General features: G+C 39.5%; 1 protein-coding gene across 6 annotated transcripts in view; it reads right to left on the bottom strand.

The window, feature by feature from the left end:
- Window positions 1-22,027, bottom strand: part of inpp4b (inositol polyphosphate-4-phosphatase type II B) — a 124,981-nt gene that overhangs the window by 70,852 nt on the left and 32,102 nt on the right. For 4 of the 6 annotated variants that reach the window (XM_026359898.1, XM_026359897.1, XM_026359899.1 and 1 more), the window contains one exon: window positions 9,032-9,111. In XM_026359898.1, coding sequence (XP_026215683.1) covers window positions 9,032-9,111 — 80 coding nt within the window. Of the gene's footprint in view, window positions 1-9,031; window positions 9,112-11,748; window positions 12,117-16,309; window positions 16,544-22,027 lie in introns of those variants that run through there. The other 2 variants (XM_026359902.1, XM_026359901.1) reach the window with 2 other exon arrangements.

Genomic DNA, 22,027 nt, shown 5'->3' with positions numbered 1-22,027 from the left:
CAACACAGCAACAGGTAAATAAAGAGCAGATCTGTCATTTTAATCCAGTGGAGTTCGGAGTATTAATGTTTGCCATGAATGCACATTTATCTTTAAAGACAATGCAGCAGCAAAAACAGCCTGAGATGAAGAGTCAAGAAATGAATGTTTACATTTTATACAACACTGTCCATTCATTATTAACAGACTTCCTACTGATAGCAACTCCTTCACTATGATGTTAGCTGTTTGTCTGCCCATTTGACATTAAAATTACACCATTATCATCTTATTAGTTCCTTCAGGATGGGGATTTCACTTAATGTCCTCTAAAAATATTGAGTGATGAGGAAGAGTAAGTAAGAACACAACACACAGTAGAGTCCAGTACAAATCTTGACCTACAGCTAAAGTACAGAGCAAAGGACACACAAAAACACCAAAAACAAAACACCTGATAGTAAAATCGCCACAAAGCTGACTTATAAAGGTCACTACAGGTACATCATATGTGTGTGGCTTGAAAATAACAAGAACTATACAAGCCTTGTGAAGTTTACAACATAGCTGCTGCCTTATGTTCGGATTTTCAATCCTCATGCTTCGTTCACCTTGTCAGATCAAGCTACACCATCACATCCAACCCCAAAACGAGAACAAACAAGAAAAATGAAAGAGCCTCTTCACAGAGATGAGATAAATCAAATGCAACCAGATGAGTGTTTGATACAACATCACTTGGAGAGAGTGTGTCTATGTACAGTATGTACGTATCGAGGTTAAGTCAAGGCTGTTTATCTATACTCACGTTTAAAAACAACAGTTGTCGACCAAAGTGCTTCACAGACAAGATGAAAAGATGTGATTATACGACTGATGACTGCAACACAGAAATGATCAAATAACACTGGGTGCCATGTCTATCCCCAGCAACCAGAGTGCAGATGAATATTTAGACTTTGTAAGCTGATCATTTTAATGCTGCAGTTGATCCAGTGCGGTGAGTGGATTCAAACTGCTAGATGATACAAGGAAAACACTAATATACTGAAAGGTGAAATAGTCCTATTAATTAAATTAATTAGAAAATAAAAAAACAACACTTGGCTATTACTATGGAAATGCAAGACATACAAACATTTGAATATTTAAAGTCGTTATGTGTCTACAAATGGTCACTGCATTACATTACTGAATGGTGGTGATACTAAACAGCACGGCAGACAGGACATTATGCATGACCTCACGTTCTCTGTTGCACATATTGGCGCAACAAGAAAGATTGCAGAGCTCTCTGTTACACTGCCCCAGCAGGGTGCTTGAATGATGGAACACCACAATTTAATCTCAGAGAAAAAAAAAACATAGAGGAACAACTTCTCAGACATGTTTTTATACACCTACTCTCTCCCCCTTTTTCCTCCCTCTATTTTGTCCTTATTATCATCCTCCCTTCACTTAGAGACTTGGCATGAGCTGTGTCTCTAGCATGCCTCAGCACCAACTCGGGCCAGATTTATTAAACATCGCTCCTCCATCTTTGGCTGCTAATGCCACATCTCAATTTAAACATCTCTCTCAACTATGTGTGCTATGTTGATCAGCTATAGCAGGAACCTTATGAATAACTGACCCACACTCATACATCTTACCATAGCCATATTACTTTGTTTAATATAGATAATGGTTGACAACTCTGTACTATCCCTGATGTTCCTGCTCAGGTTTAAGGAAACCTAATTATTCATGACAGGTAATTAAGGCAGCCTGTCAATGAAATATTTCTTTTCTTCCCTACTTTTCTCTCCAGGTTGGATTTTGATGTCATGGTGCACCATGGGCCAAGATAGTTATTTTCATATTCTGCCCATGAGCCCTAATGCCTGGGGGATATCACAGATTATGCAGAGGAACTGCAAGGAAAAGAGGCATTTTTAGTATTGAAGGGGGAAAAATGAGGAGGCCATATGTGCATTTATTTCAGCCCAAGTGAGCGCCGTGTGTCCCTCTTTTACATGGTGTGGTGTGTTGGTGTGTCAGGATTACCAAATACGTGTGAGAGACCATGCAAGGTGATGTGAGTGCAAACTCATTCCACATGCATTAAATGCATTTTATTTGATTATTTCTCCCCCTTTCTCTCTCTGTCTCTCTCTCTCTCACACACACACACATATTTGTTTCCAACAGTACCCTCCATGTGCAAACTGCAGATAAAACATTTCTCATCAGCCATAAACTGAAATGCCACAGCTGTGTCCTTTGGTCTCCCCTAAGTACTTCAGAACATATGTTCTTCTGTTCACTACTACCTGATAAAATGAAGGCACCATAAATAAAGACATTTAAATGTTTAATAATTATCCTCCTTTCATTTCATTTAAAATTTTCTCCAGACTGCTTCCAAACAGAACAGTAAATGGCTACGCTGTGAAAAATGGCAACATGTCAGTGTGTGTGACTGCCACAAGGTAGGGAAGAGTCACTCCTCAGAGAGGTATAATTAGCAAAACAGCTAAACATTTGGCACACAAGCAGACATATACACACAAAAGTTGATATTTAAAATGATGACATTTTTATGCCATGTCATTTAAAATAAGAGATTAATATAACGTTCCCCTAGGACAGAAAAAGACTCCCTAACAGAATACATGCATAATGTTTTATGATTTAAGAAACAGACTACATCTGTGACTTAACATATACTCTACATATCTAACACACGCCATACTTATCTAACCTTAATGTAACCTTAAATTAACCCTAAATTAACCTAGGTTAACGATAAAATGTACTGGTTTATCTTGCAGACACAGCCTACGATGCAACTGTGTGATAAAATAAATGTCCCCATATCAGGATAAATACAAAACAAATCCACAAAACATCAATGGCGTACACACACCAGCAATTTTTCCTCCAGTATAACTAGATCCCATAGTTGATCTTTAGGCTTTCAGGTCAGACTCAGATAAGATCACTCACAGAGGATACAGTGTAAGAGAGAGTTGGCTGTCTGTGGATAACAGTGAGAATTGGGACAGGGCGATAGTGAAGACTCTGGGGTGATAAAATGGTATTATCATGATAGCAGTCTAAACCGTTACTGGTGTGGCAGTAAAGAGAGGCTCTTTCCAATGGGAATGGATGAATAAGCCATGAAGCCAGGCAGCAGAGGCACTGGTCTGTGATAATGTAGCCCTGCCATAGTAAATCTCTAATACACACACACACAAACATACAGAAATACACTAGCATTTAAATTCATATCAAAATCAAATCTCAAACTGTGCCGTAGAACTGGGTCATACAGTGCCTTTCCTACCGAGTGTAAAAGTTTTGGAGATAACAAGGAGAAGAGCAAAAGGGAACTACAGTGAAAAGGTCTGATAGGGCAACGGAATGAGCACAGGGGACAAAGCACAGTGAAACAGCAATATAAGAAGTGGAGAGCGTGCCCCTACTTTGACAAAAACATGCTTATACTGTATATTCTTCACCAGTATACCAGTACACTCATTGTCCTATATATTTACATACATTTGGGCATCTTATTTATCCATTATTTACTTTGGTAGTGGGATGAAAGAGGCCTACTTCCTTTTCTGGAGATAATAATCTTCCTTCCCATGTTTATACCGTGACATGAAGAATTATGTGGAATTGGATGTTTTTCTGCATTGATTTGTCATAAAATGTGATCTGATCCTCATCTAAGTCCAGAGTATTAACAAATGTACCTAAATTAATAATAAAAAAAAAACATTCTGATCTTTTATGTCTTCATTGAGAACAATTATAAAAACCTCATAGTGCTAGTGGACAAAGTATGTTATTAATAGTAATATGGAATTAATTACTGGTTGAATATTGTTTTAGGTCATTGTTCTGTTGAATCGCCCAACGTCTACAGAGTTTCACCTAACGTACAGACATAAAACAAGACAATATTAAAAATTATTAAAATATTAACTTCATGTCTTCTCTCTCCTGTAGTTGTGCTTCCTATCTCTGTCTCCCTCTCTCTGTACTCATCTGCCTTAGAGCTGTATATCTCCAGAGTCCAGTTACTGGCCCTACCGACCTGCCCAATGTTTTTGTTGCTTCTTGTTGTTGTTTTTTGTTGCCTGCTGTTCTTTTCTCTCTTCTCTTTCCACTCACCCCAACCGGTCAAGGCAGATGGCCGCCTACCCTGAGCCTCGTTCTGCTGGAGTTTTTCCTCTCCACTGTTGCCTAGTGCTGCTCAAATGGGATTGTTGGGTTTTCTATATAATTTGTATACAATTATACTTTGTAAGGTCTTAAACCTTACACTGTAAAGTGCCTTGAGGTGACTTCTGTTTTGATTTGGCGCTATACAAATAAAATTTAATTGAATATCTGTTAATACTCTTGTCTTAGATGAAGATCAGATCACATTTTATGATGAATTAATGCAGAAAAACATAAAATTGCAAAAGGTTCACATGCATTTTTTTCTTGCCACTGTAACATGCATTATTAAAAGACCTCTGCAGCACTGACATCTTTGCACCACCTCACTGTGCTAGTCTTCCCGGGTCCCAATTTAAACCACACTAGATTTAGAATGTGTGTATCTGCAAACTAAACCCAGCTCTACACAGTAAGGAGAAAACAGGTACAACCCTTCTGAAGTTATTCAGAAAAAAGCACAAAAAAACGTGGCGGGATAAATACTTGCAAATGTATGCAAATAAATTTCTCACTTTGAGTTTGAAATAAAATGCAACAAAATCCAGAACAAATGACATTTCATGAATAAACCAAAGGCAAGCAGCTCACCATTTAAATCACTTGTTGCTATCAGTGGCTATAAAACTTAAATACTAAGACCATCAGTCAGCATAATGCTACAGTAAATTCTACAGGACACATATATTATGTGTGCATCAAGCAGACAATTAAGAGTGATTAGTTATTGAAGTGTAAACAAACACTTTTGACCAAGTGCAGCTATATGATGCATTACACAGCCAAGATATGGGAGCATTTCTAAGTTACTGTAGCTCCTTCATTCTGTGTGAGTAATGGCCACAAGGGAATCAGGCAAGGAGTCCAAGTCCATATAACACACAACCAGAAAGAGATTTACTACAAGCTCTGTGCAGGTATCAGAGCAAAGCAGCATGGAGGTCACCCTTCACAGGCCTATACAGTGACAGCATATCTAGTGTGTGGGAGGTTTAGCTGTGATTACAGATATCAGGGCTATATATTTCACTATTAAAACAATACAGGAATAAGGTTAAACCCACCTACAGTGCTATTGTTAAAGGTTACATGAAATGATCTTTTTCAGCAGCTAAAATAGGGTCACTAAAAAGTGTTCTGTGACATACTTTACGTCACAAATCAATATGGATCACCCCTCATCCCTCCTGTCTGTAGCATGGGATCCAGAAATGAGTAGCTTTGAGGCAAGTTTTCTGCTTTTTCTGCATTCATGGTTACCACACCTCCTCCCTCAAGGGATGTTGAGACACCCATGCACTACTGTACCATAGTAAGATCAGAAATGAGCATAATGAGCATAAACCATGAATCTCGTTAAACTATAATTACTGCATCGTTGTTGTATGCCTCTGCTAACCAGTGCAGTTAGTATACAGAAATTTACCTGGTCGCTAGCTTTCATATAAAAAGTTGGTATCAATCCCTCTTTCAGAAAATGGTAAGTTGCCAGTCCTGCATTAAACTGCATCAAATTAGTGATGTTGTGGGCAAATTGGTTGGTACAACAAATGAGTATTTGCTGATGTTGTCGGTAACTTTTCCATTAAAAATAAAGTTCAACCATTGCTTCACACGAGTTTGGTAGTGGGTGTAGGAATTAGTGTTTTTCAGCATAGCCTGCCACATTATATTTCTTGTGCTTCTTTTCTCCTGTAGCTTTAGCCATCATTCTAGTCCTGTGAGGGAGTTTGGCACTAGCTAATGTCACAAACACTAACTTAAGTAATTTGGGGGCAAAATCAAAAATGTGTTGGTTCCAGAGTGTATGCGCACACAGAAACAAAACTCCAATTCACATACACATCTTTACTAGATTTTGTTCAGGCACATTTTGCAGGTGCATTACAAAATTACCATTAGAATTAATCTATTCAATCCAAGTTGAAATTCAAAATATTATCCGCAATTCTTTTTAAATAATTAAACCTAAAAGAAACGATTCTACAGCTAGCTTTTTCTGGTGGTGTAAGTCTGCATCTGCTTTATATGTGTCTGTACTGTGTTTGTATGCTGGTGAGTGTCTGGAGCACTTCAATGTGCTTTTTGGTTGTGTGAGTGCTGCAGGAAGGTTCTGTACAATTTTCTCATCATCACTTCAATGGCTTGTGGTGTCCACAAAAGAGGCAAATCCTCACAAAGGCTGAGTGTATGTATCCACCACGCCCATTCATTCAACGAGACACTGTCAGAAACCTTAAAAAACACTGACCTAAATCAAACTGGCCATGCCTTACAGGAAAGAAAAACAATGCGTGACAAACATCCTAACCAGCCACACATGAAAGCGAGCGTGAGACCTGAGACATGAGTTAAAATGCAGGGAGAATTCATGGGAATAAGGAATGAGCCGAGGTGGACAGCCCTGTAGCAGAGTGAACTTTACTGAAGGCCATAAGTGAGGCAAGTGTCACATACACACACTAGTGCTGGTCAAATACCAATTTCCTCTCTACATATGCTCAGCACCAATGTAAATCTAAAGCTTATGAAAAGAGGCTGGTCAAAATAATATTGGTTTTGAGATTCACCGAAGGGAATCAATCCTTGCCTTGTGGAGATAAAGCAGACCCACTTTTCCCTCTGCTGAGTGAAGTCAACTCAAATTAACTGACTTTCTGCAACAACCAGCTGACTGGGGATTAGAACATTGTATTAAAATGAAGTATCTGTTCCTTAGCTGGGAGAACGAAATGCACTACTGTCCTATGTCAGTGCTGCAGCAGCCGAGCTGCTTGGCCAGCAGAACTAATTTGAACTCTGAATCATAGGCTCATCCACAGGTCAAACAGCCCCGAATGAATCATACATGCTTATGAAAAGCTGCCCATCTCTGAAATGTTTTCTCACTGGATGAATCAACAAGCAAACAGCATATCGAATGAAGACGGTTTCCTCTGTGTGTCTGTACGTGTTATGTATGCATCAGTGATGGTCAGTGTAACACATTCGAACTCCAACACCACACTAGTAATAGCTCCTGAGGCCATAATAACAGTCTGTCCAATTCCACAATTTTTACCCCACATGATGTACGTATGCTGCTGAACATGTTGGATTTAATACATATTCTTTAGATGGAAAAGTTATAGAATAGTAACAGCAACATTGGCATACTGTGGGAAGCATTTTTTTCTCTTATTAAAAAGTACTGTGGTAGGAGAGATAAAGTTATGTTATCCTCAGGAATAACAAATACAACTCCAAACAACAAAATAAACCAGAAACACCACAGTGCCAGTGTGACTACAGGGGCCAATTCTGTGTTCAACAGCCAGAACAGCACCTGCACAAAACTGTGCATGCACATACACAAATGTGCCATTCCACAGAGGGGAGCTTGTAATCTCTAGGCTCACCGCAGCTCATATAGTCAATCGTGCAAGATACAATTATACCCAGTGACCTGGGATCACCTACAGGAAATGAAAAGCATAACAAAAGAGAGCAAAAACTAAGGGAATAGAAGAGAGGGTTGCCAAAGGGGCATATTTTCAGATTTCAGATACAACTATGAGTGTGAAAGAAAGGGGAAATTCAGATTGACAATACAAACAGGAGAGCCAGAGACAATTTCATCTTAACAGTTTACAGGTGGAGGAGAAATATCCTGAAAATTGAATCATACAAAGTGCCACAAGGCACAATGCATATTTAATTTTATTCTTCCTGCAGATCTTCTAAAGAAAGTCATTGTGAGACACAGGTTGTATCAAAACGTTAGCCACAAACATGGTTTGGAAATGAAGATCAAACCAAGAACCAACACAAACTCAAACACACACAAAAAGCAAGTATGTACACGAAAGAGCATTCACATTTCCAAGACAGCCCATAATCCAGCCTTCTAGACACATGAGAAAACAGTCAGAAATATTCTTATTATAATTTACTATTACGACAAATACTATTAACACAAGTATGTATTTATACTGTTGTGTCCAAACAGAAGTCATCTCATACTAGGCACAGCAAAGAGAAATACACTACTGGGATAGAAGTCGTACTACAAGACTATATAACAGGTCAGAGCCTACTCTCACACTGAAACTATTAGCAGACGCAAACTTACCTCTATTACTGTGTGCAAAACTAAACCTACAACTAAAATACCATTTCAAGCCTGTCAAACCATGGTGGCCATTCATATGTGCAAGTGCATTGTCCTTCTCAGCAACCATGTCAAGCACTCCATAAGAAGCACACACCATTAATCACATTCAGGAACACAGCTTATCTGTTGGTTGTGACAAGTCAATGTGCCCTTCAAAAGGAGAACAACTCATCTTCTTTGTTGCAGATTATATCCTTATAGTCCTGTATCCTTATAGTTAGTGCCATACATTAATTTTCTGAAAAATAAAGATCAACTGTTTTTTTCCTTTCTTGGTTGCTTGGTACTATCACGCAATTACTTGAAATAACTAAAAAATTAGTTTTTTGTCTCGACTAAAATGCCCTTGAAAATAAAAGGTTATTTTCACAGGTGTTGCTTTTCATTTCTTTCATCCATCTGCCTCTCAAAAAATACACCTATTCCCAAACTTATTCTATGCAAAAATAAAAAAGATAGCGTACTGTTTTCTCAAACGCTAACACAACAACATCCACGAAACAAATAATCCTGGAACATTCCTGAAGTCTGTGTGGGTAGGTTTCTTTTCCCAGCTCATCTCCCTTTGATGTTTACGTTGGTGTATCATGAGATGTAATCTTTGGACTCTAAAGTCTGAATTCTATTTAGCCTGGAGGAACACACAGAGAGTGATGAAAAAGTCTAACAGAAACATGCATTTACCTGAGACTCAAGGTCAGTCGTTCATCTTTAGCCTTCAGTAGATCACCAACGGAAAATGTGGCACTACCCAGCAAACTGCTCTGTAGGACAAGTGAAAGAGGAGGAAAAAAAAAGACGGTTAACACGGGGCAAATAATATAAGAGTAAAAAATAAATAAATAGAGACCATTAAACAACTCTTTTCTTCATCTGATCCCATCACAGTGTTATTAGAAAAGTAAGTGTCAGAAAACACTTTGAGCTCTGTGATCTAAAAAAGCAAAAATGTGTGATCTTGTTGACATGAGACTCTTCTCTTCTTACTGCTATGACAACATGTGTTTGCTGCAGGCATGATGTGAAAGGGGGGTTACAGCACACCAGAACTGGGTCATGGAGATAGAGGTAGGAGACGAGCCCATCAATAACGAAGAGAGATGATCCACATTCATAGAAAACACACACACGCTCCATCACAGGCACACGCGTCCACATGCATATAGGTAAGTCCTACACCTGCGAGTAACACAATCAACACGCTGGCTTGTGTTGCAGGAGGTGAGGGGCTAGGCCCATACCAAGGACACAGGCTCGTATGAGCTAAAACACAATGTAATTAACATGTACATGAACAAACTTCAACTATTAGTCACATTTATTCAGCCACACTGGGCCACAGTTCAAGATTCCACACTGTGGAGTTTACAGACTTTAAATGAGAAAGTATAAAAGACCAAGATCAATATCATCAAACCACCTAAATTGAGATATCACGAGAAACAAAGTCAGTGAATTTCTGTATGAAATACTGCAAAAAGCAGCATGACAAAGACTATGTAACAGTGTTACTGTCCTGGGATCATGAGGCAACTGTGGTTAAGTGCGCATGACAGATGAGAGTAGGCACCCAAAAACAAAGGTCTCACTGACTGTTACACTTGCTGTTATAAAGTCATCACACGCATGACAGACAAAGAATTATTATTATTATTTTTATTATGCCTTTTTTTGTTTAATTAAAATTACATTACAGTTATACTAACTGTTCTTTTTTTGAGCCTTTTTTCCTACCACTGCACAGTTTTTTCTGTCCTTTGTTTGGTTCCTCTGCAGTTTCCTGTATCAGATAGAAAAAAGGGCATCCTGCCTACTGACCTTTTCTCTCAATCATTTCCTCCCTGAGCATTTTCCTCCTACCCCGTATGAAATCCCATACGCTTCCGGCAAAACACTGCCCCAAACACATTCTCTTGCCCTGCCCACTCACAAGAAGGCAAACAGAGACGCATGTGTGTGCAGAGACCACAACATAAGGTCAGTCAATAGTACAATTAAAAAAAGCAAAATACATAATATTGTAACACACAACAACAAGTATCATATTAGGTTATGCGTTTATGCAGCACAATGCCGTGTCCTTATGAATTAAACAGAGCCAGGATCCCCAGTAGGCAACAGTTAATATGCACAGACTCCTTGTCACTGACATATCATGACCAATCCCAGTTTGCCCTGAGAAGCCAGAGCACAAGACACAGAAGGCCATTACACACAGTGGAATACCATTATATCCCTATGTAGCCATTACTCGCAAGCTGGTACAGAAGCCTAGTAAATGGTCTTAGAAATCCATTCCTTAGCATCTTTTTATGGCCCCTTACGATGAAGGCTTTAAAAGTAATGAAGCTCTGGAGACCGTCTTGTTACGCAAGATCAAAGTGGCTATACTACAGAAAATGAGAGAAAGATGGGGGCAAAAGGAGGAGTGGAGTGAGAAAGGAAGATAAATGATGCTCTTCCAGGATCACGGAGGATTGATTATGATGGTTTCGCTGTGTTCCCTTCTCACATGCTCGGGCTCTCTCTTATTTCTATCTATCTTTCCGCCTGCTCTTGCTTACTCCCTTGACTGGTTGCATTGGCCATTCCCATTGTGAGCTACAAGAGAAACTTTTGATCTATGATCTCCTTCACTAGTTTTCAAAAAAAGTGACAGTTGCTTGCGGCATGATGTTTTTACACAAGCTCCGAGACAAACGCTCTCGCTTAACCCAAACACCAAAGTGCTCTCAAAAAATAAAAAGATCAATCATGGACGAAAAATGAAAGACACTTGTGCAGAAGCACACACAGCTGACATGTTGAACATGTCATTGACATTGCAGGCAGTCTCAAGCAATGTTTCTGTGGACCTTTGAAGGCCACAGCGACTGCCCATCACTTGGCAGAGGTAAATGGCCCAACTCACGCTGTAGATCTATTGATTTTCTCCACGCCCTGGGTGACAAAGTGACGCACACACACATAAACACATGCTAAACACACGCTAGCTTTCTCTCAATCATTCCTTCTCTTCCCGTCTGTGTGTCATTCACACACACAATCTGCAGAGAATACCTGGAGGAGAGGACATTCATTGAAATGCTACGCCAACAAATGACATTTTATATAAATGGCAGCAGTGACAGTGTTGGCACTCCTTCAATAATACGCATCTGGCAATGAATGAATATGTACAGATTTATACCAGAGAGTTCAGTAGTGTCCACACAAATACTCTGCTCCTCCACTACAAACAGGGCTTTACAAATTGGCCTGATTAAGTCATTAGAGTTGCCATGAGATGCCATTTATAGGAACATGCAAATGTGTGCACTCAGGCACAAATTACGGCCACAGTAGCTTAAAAGTGACACTCAGTGAACATACAACACACGCACAAACGGAAGTCCACTTACAGTTTTGTTTTGGGTTTTTTTTTTGCACACAATCCCACCAGCAGCAAGCGAGTGAGACAGTGAAAAAAGAGGGTGACAGAAAGAGAGACACAAATGAGATGTTATGTCTTCCTTCTTCCTCTTAATGAGCTTCGGGATGGTCCTCCTACATATCTTCCTCCAGTCCTCAGAGTAACTCCATGTATGCGCTATATTCGCTCTTCAGAGAGCAGCAGGCACACTGCTGATCCATACATTATAAACAGACAAACAAATGAAACACACTCCACACATTTAGACACACACACACACACACACACACTGCAGCCTCTGCTGTGACTGAGAACTGGCTAGAGTGAGCTACTGGCACTATCGCTGTTGCTGCTGTGGCTGGCTTAACAGTAAGCAAGAGCACAGAGAGAAAGAGAGAGAGAGAGAGAGAAAGAGGAGGGAGACACAAGAAGGAAGGGGAGGAGAGGGGAGAGAGGGAGGGAGTCGACAAATGCAAGCAGGCGAGCCAGAGAGGGGGAAGAAGGAGGAGGACAGCCGAACAACATAGAAGAGGAAGAGACAGAAAGGAAGGAAGACAGGCAATTAATGGGTAGAAGCAAGACAGCAACACAGAAAAGGGGGGAGAGCTATAAAGGAATAAAGAGAGAGAAGGGGAAGAGACAGAGTTGTGTGTCACAAGTCAGTTGCAGCCTGTGACTCAGATGGCCAACAGGAAAAGAAACACTTCTTATGGCTACTTGAATTAACATGGTGCAAAGTGTATGTGTAGGAGTGTGTGTTTGCATACAGCATTGATTAATACACACTGACATACTTGAAGATCACATAAGAGGCTTGTTGAAACACTAAACTCATATTTACCAACACGTGCAGCTGTCTCAGAGAGGGGGGGGGGGGGCAGCAGTCCATTTTGAGACACCCAGACGATGACAAACAAACCCACACAGCAACACAAGTGACACCAAACGCAGGTTTTACCTATCTGGGCTCGAACCTTGGATTAAGGAGGGTTTAATTTACCCCTGCTGACACAGGGGGTGAGTAATTCTGGCAGAACAAAGGACACGCTCTACACTGGCCCTTATCACCCTGAGCAGGTACACATGCAAACACAATGAGACACGAACACAAACACTTAAGCACACACGCATGCGCACACCGAACACTTAACATTTGTAAGCACGCACAAACGGTTACATACAAATTTAACCTTTTTAATAAGAGAGGCGCAGCGTGGGATTAAGGGTAGTAGGTGGAAACACTGGGTTAAAAGTTTAATTACCATTACTGATAGCCTGGAAGCCAGAGACTGATACTGCATGACCTCAAACCTATCAGAAGATAACTGATTCGATAATGCAACAGTATGTGCAGTATGTGTATCTGTGCTGTACAGGCGACACTCCTGCATTTCTGCGAACACCACAACGTTTGAATCTCACACAGCCAGAAAGGCTGTTGACTAGCAATATTAATAGAGAAGGTTCTAGACCAAAGCTTGTTCAAAATCTGAATCAAGCACATTGAAAATTGACATTTGTAATGTCTTACAGTACTTTAAGAATCAAAAATGTTTGACATATTTTAGAGCATTCAAACTGTGAGTTCCTGAAAAGCATACCAAGACTGGCCGGCATTGCTCTTACATTCAACACTGTAGGAACAAGCTACCTACAGCAGTAAAAAGGTTTGAGGCGCCGGGCTGATAATGGAAAGACTAAGTACTCCTTAATTCCTACTTTGTAGTATTTTTTAAACACCACTCACAGCTGGCTGAACACTATCACAGAGCCACATGCACGCACACATTATTCATGGGCTTTGCATGAATCTGCAGGCAGCGTGGTAGTCCATGTAAAGATCATAGAGCAAATGGCCTCTGACAGCTGAAAAGCTCCTACTGATGGCAAGGAGGGATCTTGGACGACCAGTCACCCTCAAACCCAGACAAGCACAGACAAAAGCAGGCGGTAGTGTTTCCCCGGGTGAGCTGATGTTCTCATTCTTAGCTGTCTACCCTCGACTTTGTCCTTGTATTCTCCCTGACGTATTCTTTTCATGGTTCTCTACCTTAACCTCAATCCTCTGCTTTTGATCTGTTAAAAACAACGAAAAAAGAAGTCTGCTGACAGACCTCGGCTCACTCCCTTTGCCCTCCATATCCTATCTATTTCTTCATTGCAGTGCCAAGAGATCTTAAATGAAAGGGACAACCAAGCTCTAGTGATACTGTCCCTTTCTTGAGAAAAGAACAGCCAAAGAAAATACAAAGAAAAATTCCATAATGGCATGAATATAACTGTACATGTTTCTGAGAATTATCTTTTAAATATTGGAGGTAGTATCACATTGCTGACACAGTCTGGCAGCTGTCCAACTGAATTTCCCCAAGGGGATCAATAAAGTATACATTATTATTAGTATTATTACTATAATAATGCTGAACTTAGACCTGATCAACTGCAGCAACCCCAGATCATAGCGCTGCCCCCACAGGCTTGTATGATAGGTACTAGACAAGATGGGTGCATCACCCGCCTCTCTTCTTGCATCCATCACTCTGGAACAGGGTAAATCTGAACTCATCAGACCACACTTAATCATTATGTTTCTTAGCAAACTGAAGCCTCACTGAGTGGTTTTCTTAAGGCTACACAGCTGTTTAATCCCAATCCCTTGAGTTCCCTTCTCACTGTGCATGCAGAAATGCTCTTACTTTCACTATTAAACATGAGTTCTACTGCTGTTTTTCTATGATTTGATTTCACGAAATATTTAAATGATTGACAATCGTGATCATTGACAATTTTATTCCTATCTGAAACAGATTAACATCTTCTACATGACCACAGAATGTGTCTTTCAACATGGTAATTTGAGAAATGAGAAGCTCACTGCATCAGTTAGGTTTGAATAAATTGTTGGCAGTGGATAAATAATCACCAAGCAGTAATGCGCCCAATGAGAGGCTCTTACCTATTTGCTTAGTTAAATCCAGTTGGTGAATCTTTTTTTTTTTTTTGATGGACAATTTCGAATCATCAGTTGTTTGTAGCATTAGTGTTACAAGGCTGTTGAGCAATTATTTGACCCCCATGTCTTAATGGAAGCATTACATTAATTATTTTGACAAAAGAAATTATTTTAAGGTTGTGAAGGATCATCTTCTTGAAATAACAACTTTCCCAGCTAAAGTATTTCAAACCCTCCTCCAAAAGAGGATCATCTTGTAATCAAGGCTGACTCACGTTTCTTGTACGGCAGGTTTAACTTAGTTTTGACAAAGTTGTCTGGTGGATATAATTAGTTGTTTAGGCACTTTTTATGGTTTAATTGTTCTGTCCTGTGCAAGGAAAGCGTGGCAGGCTCCACATTTGCCGTGCTTCTTGTTGTATTACTCACGTGTGCCCTAAGGCAGCATGTGCACTCTAAGCATTGTGAGGCCATGTAATACTGATTTGTACTTAGATTCAAAATACTCTGATGTGTTCCTTTAGTGTGTTTTATAATTCCGTGTTGTTAATCGCTTGTACCATTTCTGTCTGCTTTATGAATTACCTTTGAAATGTATCAAAAGCATTAAATTCGTTTGCTGTAAAACAAAGTGTGTCGTGTAGTGTAAACATGGAAATGAGACAAGAGAGATGAATGCCTCCTGGGTCTAGTTTTGATAAAAAGAAAGCTAAACTTTAATCTTTTTCAACTGTACTCAGATTATTGAGTGTAAAATCATAGAAGTGGGCTCTTAATTGGCGTAGCTTTCCATGAGTTAACATCAGTTCTCACATAATTTTGTGATAATTCTTATCTCACTATGCAGTCAGACAAGTGTAATTTACCATAAGAACACACTGAGGGGCTCATATCTAAAGTATATTATAAAGTATAAGAAGCAACAAGAAAAAATATTTTACTGTGCATTATGATTAACAACAGAATAAACATTTCAATGTGTGAGTGATGTCAAAACTGGAGCTAAATTGGTGCAGTTATGTCAATACTAAATGTATTTGGTAGTGTAATTAGCCAGCTGTTTGAGGAACACGGCTCACTGTGCTGAAATATTGGCTACAGTGACAAACAAACTCAATCATTATCCCAGCCTATTATGCCATCTTTGATAGTGCTGCACTGAATATCAAGTCTCCATATTTTGGATGGTGGGAGATTATCAACTAAATGAATGTACCAGGTTTTCCAGTGTGCTGTTGTTTCCATTGTGTATGTGCAGTTAGCTAGAACAGGATATTTTCTTTGGGCTGTGAAAATTTGCTTTTCAGTTAGTTAATGTCACAACTCTTGTGTGCTACCCCAGATAAAATTACACATTATTGAAACTGTGAACTGAAGGAGGTAAAAGAAAGAATAGATGGATGAAGCCGAAGGGGTTTAGTGAAAACAGAAAAACTGTCTGTGATGTAATATCTCTTGCTTCTCTAAAACATTTAAAGTGACACACTTTCTGTGCTGAAGTTGTAGAAACCAGAAAAATATTTTTGCACCTGATTCAGAGACTTATTGATTTCTCAAAGGAGGCTGGACATTTTCAGCTTGAAAGGTAAATACTCACTGAAAGCCGTCTTTTGAGAGACAGCGAAAACCTCCAGATGACACTTCTTTTAGGACTCCTTCTATCGCAGCGACTGTAGGTACAGAGAAATCTATGGAGCGGTGTATGAGCAGAGCAGCATAGACGTTAATATCCCCTTTTCTTACAAAACAACTGAAATTTCTACAGGATCTGTGATTCTCTGTCACAGACGAAAGAAGAAAATACAGTGAGTGCTCAAGCCTACTCGTGCATTCTTGAGCTTGTCAAAGCTTGCCCGCAAACAAGAAGCCTTCTTAGCACTTTTAGTTTTCACACACGTCCCTCCCTCTATCCATGATCTTGCTTACTTAATTACATTTTAGCTATGCTCCTTTGCAGCCTGGTCAACCATCAGGCAACCCAGCTTTTCTGACAGAAGCCTCTAAGTACTACACAGTGCTCCAGAAATTATAAGGATGTGCTTAAGTAACATTAATTAGAAAATCCGATTCCCACATCCTTGTCTATGTATGTATGACAGACTAAAGCTCCAGGTAGAAGAAAAGAAAAGAAACTCAAATTGTGGCAAGTTCAGTCTGCTCTTAGTACACTGGAAGCACGCCGCCGATGTGCGCCCCCTCACTCTCGGCTTTGGTCCATAAACTTTAATAGCTAACCCCACTGCAGACTAGGTGATAAAAATCAAGGCTTCCTTCACTCTCAGTCTGTAAACATGACTTGGTAGTCGGCCCAAAGATTGTACAGCCCCATTCAAACTCCGTCTATTGACTTTAGTGCTATATTTAACTTAGAGCACAGCAAACTTGAACATGTTCTGATAGAGTTGCATTTTAAAACAAGCCCCTTTTCTCTCTTTCACCAGATGAGGCACATTAACTTGGTCACACTAAGAAAAGGCACGTGTTTATTATCAGCTACTTATTGCAAGCTGCTATCAGCTTAACTTGGCTGGGGCTGTGGTTAAGAACTTCCCCTTTTCTGACACTGCAGCGAAAAGAAAAATTGCATGCAGAGTGGAGAAAGGATGCACTTTTATCATTTTATCACCAACAAAACATGTTGCAAAGCTCTACATCCTGTTTGTCACATCACCTCTGCTATTTTGGTTGTAGAATTACCATGAAGCTTTGAGTGTCTGGTATCAAGAGAACAGTTCTCAGATAAACAGTATGTGAATGGAGCCTGTAATTTTGTGCAAAGCTGAGAAACAACATAAGACTCTGTAGAAATTTCTTTACATACCCGTGGAATGTGCAGGTTGCGATTTTCTGCCCTTATGTAAGAGCAAAAAGCTGCTAACTCACCCTGGGGCCTATAAAGATACAGGCTGGATCCCTCTTCTCTACCTTGTTTTCTTTCTTATACACACAAGCACAGTAATAGTACTATAATATGCTAGCTCATGCCTGAAGTAGTTGATAGCTCTCTTCTTTAGAGAGCAGGGCTATAGGGGCTGTGAAAGTAAACAGCTCGGATCAAACCAACTCTCAGCTCCCTTTGAAGAGTGGGAGACAATTACGAAGATCAATGATGCAGCCCAGAGGTGGTTAACAGCCTAGACAGGCAGACAGACAGGGATTGATGCCCCGTTAAGATCTAGAGAGGCTGCTCTTCAATGATTTCACTGTACAGTCAAATACAGAGTGCACTGCATCCTCATTGAACATATATATCGGAAGACAATGAGCTCTACCCCGAGGCAACGATACACACAGTGTACCTGGGAGTATTTATCCCTCAGTGTGTAGAAATCAAAGATTTTGTGAATTTTGTTGCAATACATTTCAAGTTGGAACAGATGGGAGTCAGAGCTTTGTTTGGGTGGGCTTCCTGTTCTGTTTGTCTAATAGATTTGGAGAGCTTTCATACTAGTCTCCATCTTTGCTATAGATAAATAATATATAACAAAAAGATAATGAGAGAGACGTGATCTGTTTTCTCTGTACTATGTATCTGAACTTGAGTATAAGATGGCTTCAACTTTCTAGAAAAGTACACTAACATGTGAAAGTGTTTTTTGTGTGCATGTGTCACTTGTGGTGCAGGAGGTGAGCAGTAGAGAAGTAGAGAAGTGTAGCTTAAAAGCTCAGACCGCACACTTACCGTGTAGGAGTTTCACAAGTTGTCCCAAAGCTAAGACCATATATAAGCTGATGTCAAAGGGCTCAAACCACCTTGACTTAGCAAACAACAAGATGCAGGAAAGAGTGGGAGAATGCAACAGCTGCTAGCTGTTTTTGTTTCTCAGCACACCATCACAATATTAGTTGCCTAAATCACACATGAACCAGTTGATGTGGAACAACAGTCACAAAAGAAGCTTTCTGAACTAAATATATACTGCTTATGTGAAAGTAGAATTGTCCTTGGTGGCAGTGAGATAGATGAAAAGATTGAGAACCTGCATTTTCTGTGTACACTCATGAATAGTGCATAAGATTCTTTAAAAATAAGAGAGATAAGATCAAAACAAATATATTTGTATTTCCTGGGGAGGGAAAATGCCTCTTTGAGATAGTTAATGACTTCCCACCCTCCATGGGTGTGCAGAGGGGAAACTATGTTGGCTGTTTTATGATTATCATATAATTCCATGTTAACAGAACAGAACAAAGCAGCAACAAGAACCCCCCTGCCCAACACTCATTTACTTTTCAGTCCTCCTGGGTGAGGGGAGGAGGAGAAAAGCAAAACGCCATTACCTCCTTCCACAGACTTAGAAGGAAGACTTTTGTAAAGGTGAAATCCTAGTGTTTGCTCTAAGCATGGGCCAGTTTCCAGTTTCAAGGCGTCGGTACATCTTTTTTTGAGTGCAAAAAAGCAAAACAAAAAACAAAAACAAAGTAGAGGCAATTTTTAAAATATGATTACATATCTACAGGAGCACGACCCTCCTTATAAAATTTAAGGTGTTTTGAAATAAATAACTACAATAGTTAGCGTGTCTAGCATTGGTCGAATAAATACTCTAGGCTTGCATCAGAGACAGATAACAAGTGACATTCAAACGTCATCAACTAGTTTCCCTATATCATTCACAGAGGAGAGAAAAGTACTAAATATCTGTGAAATGAGTACTTTAGTAGTATAACACACACACAAAGTAGCAGTAGTACATGTGTTTTTGCATAATATCAATTAGATCCATTGTTTACATTTATATATAATTAAGTGAGACATATATAACTGAGGCACACACATTTTAACAGCACAGTTAACCATATAACTGTGAAACCATATGATAACGTTATCGTACCATCAGAATTTCACAACAGCTTATGCATAGTTTGTACTAGGAACACCAGGTCACAAAGCAGAAGTTATGAATCATTGTGCTTGCTGTAAATACTATATCACATCTATCTCAATGGACCAACTGTAGCTTCAATTGCACCCACACAGCATGACGAGCCACACACTCAATTACAAATGCTGTAAGAGTCGTGTGCATATACAGCGATCAGCCACAACATTACCAGCACCTGGTGGTGCTAATGGCTGATCGGTGCATGTGCAGACAAACAAAAAGTAGCACAATGCACAAGATCCTGGCCTGGCTGGCAAGATCATCAGTGGCTCACTTAGCCATGGAAAATAGCTTTTACACACATGCACACGCACACACACACACGCGCGCACGCACACACAGAGTGTGCCAACAAGCATCAGCACTTTCCACCACTGTATCTCAAAGGAAACCATTACATTGCAAAAACCCACGGGAAGCCAGGCAGAAAGGGGATTTTCTCAGGCAGTTTTTCTCTCTTTCCCTCTACCTCCTTCTCAGAAAAAGAAAAACTTACACTAACTTACACCAAGCTACTTTTTCTGGAAAATAAAAATTACTGTCAGCCATGCATCTAGTTCGCCTGTGACAGAGTAATTTATTAGTTTGATAATCTGCTTGTGTAAGTGACACTAACAATCACCAATACGATGGGTAAAGAGGTGAGAGAGGCTTAGGAGACACTTTAGGCTGACTGGTGGAGGAGTGGTCAGATTAAATTCTCAAATGAATAATACATAATAAAAATGATCCGGACAGGTTCCAGTTTAATGTCATTTTCACTCATATAATGGTATTTAACACAGAACCTTGTGCAACATAGAGCAGACATTAAGGACAAGTTGAAAACAATACATAGGTAAAAGAAGTGGGGACTAAAACTGCTGGTGTGCAGATTTTGCAGTGTCTCAGTCTTTGTAGCTCTCAGGGAGCAGGGACTGCTACGACTGCACTGTAAAATCCATCAGCTGAGTATAATATTTGGACACAACAATCATGCGGTACTCCTTGCTGAGTCCGCTGCCACATGTCTTACTGAACAACTGTCTGCTCATTAGCACGTCCAGTTCGATGGCGATTTCAGGAATACTGCTGAGTAGGCACATTTCAGTGAAAACACAGCAGGTATTCATTTCACACCGGGGAGACCAACATACAATCTCCAGATCCGGTCTGCTGTAGCTGAGTTTTACCACTAAAAGATGCGTTATATATATATATATATATATATATATATATATATATATATATATATATATATATATATATATATATATATATATATATATATATATATATTGTTACTAATATATATATATATATATTAGTAACAAACTAAAGCACTAAAATATTTGGACAGAGAGAGGCTGCTGCATTTACATGCAGCACTATGGCAACATATTTTTAAATGTACCCTAAAAAAAATCCCACCTTGAGGAGATTGAAATAGGATTACTGTATACAGGGAATGTCTGGGGGAGGTTTCTGGGAAAGGAGCACTTCCATCTAGTGGTTACCTGGTACTTGATAGGGCAATTTTCCATGTTCCATTTCTATGCAGGTCAGCTGGATGGAGATACAGTGCAGTGGTAGATGAGACAGCAATTGTATATTGCATGTCCATAACCCTTTTTGTCCAACGGGCTTCAGAAAAAGAAAAGCCCTTTGTGTATTTGTTCTCAGAAAGCCCATTTTTAGTCTGTGTAGCTGCCTTTAAGGAATTGCCCTTCAAAAAAAAGGTTAAATATCTTATACATGTTATGAGGAAAACTTTGGTTTGGTTTGGTTGTACTGGATAAACAAACTAAAGATAAAATGTTAATGTGATTTAGAGGTGCTGCTAGGATTTTGTAACCTTTCAACAGAGCCATGTGGTTTCCCAGTTGTTTCTGTTATTTATGAATAGCTCACTAGCAGGTTTACAGCTTTATATTGTACTGAGTGAGAGTGGTATCAATCATCAGGAGTCATTTGCGCTGATCGCAGATCAGACCGGAAGTGGCTGAAGAAATCCAGCACTGGTTAACAGACAAACACGGCCTTACTGAGATCTGACTTCTCAGTCTCCACTGCTTCCATCAAACTCAAGTAACCTGGATAAACTCACACTGATCTGCTTAATTTCTCAACTTGAAGGCACCTGTCCGTTGTTGCTTCCCACAGATTTTGTTATCTGCTGCAGCTCAACTCCCTAATTGTCTATTATTATTACGCTATTTGATCTACTCTGTCTTTTTTCTTTCCCTTATATTTTAGATTTATTCTAGATTAATTCGTTTAATTTCAACTTGTCAGTTTGACTCTGCTGCTGTGACATCAATTTCAATAAAGTTTTATCTTATCTTACTAACAACGCTTTTATGTTTTGATATATACCTTTGCACACATATTCACAATAACATTAGGTCATTTTTATTCTGTCTTTGTTGTTTACATATTTGTGTACATAT

Source organism: Anabas testudineus, chromosome 1, assembly GCF_900324465.2.
Source record: "Anabas testudineus chromosome 1, fAnaTes1.2, whole genome shotgun sequence".
NCBI classification, from domain to species: Eukaryota; Metazoa; Chordata; class Actinopteri; order Anabantiformes; family Anabantidae; genus Anabas; species Anabas testudineus.
The sequence above is the reverse complement of the archived record's forward strand: the minus strand, read 5'-3'. Positions and strand labels throughout refer to the sequence as shown.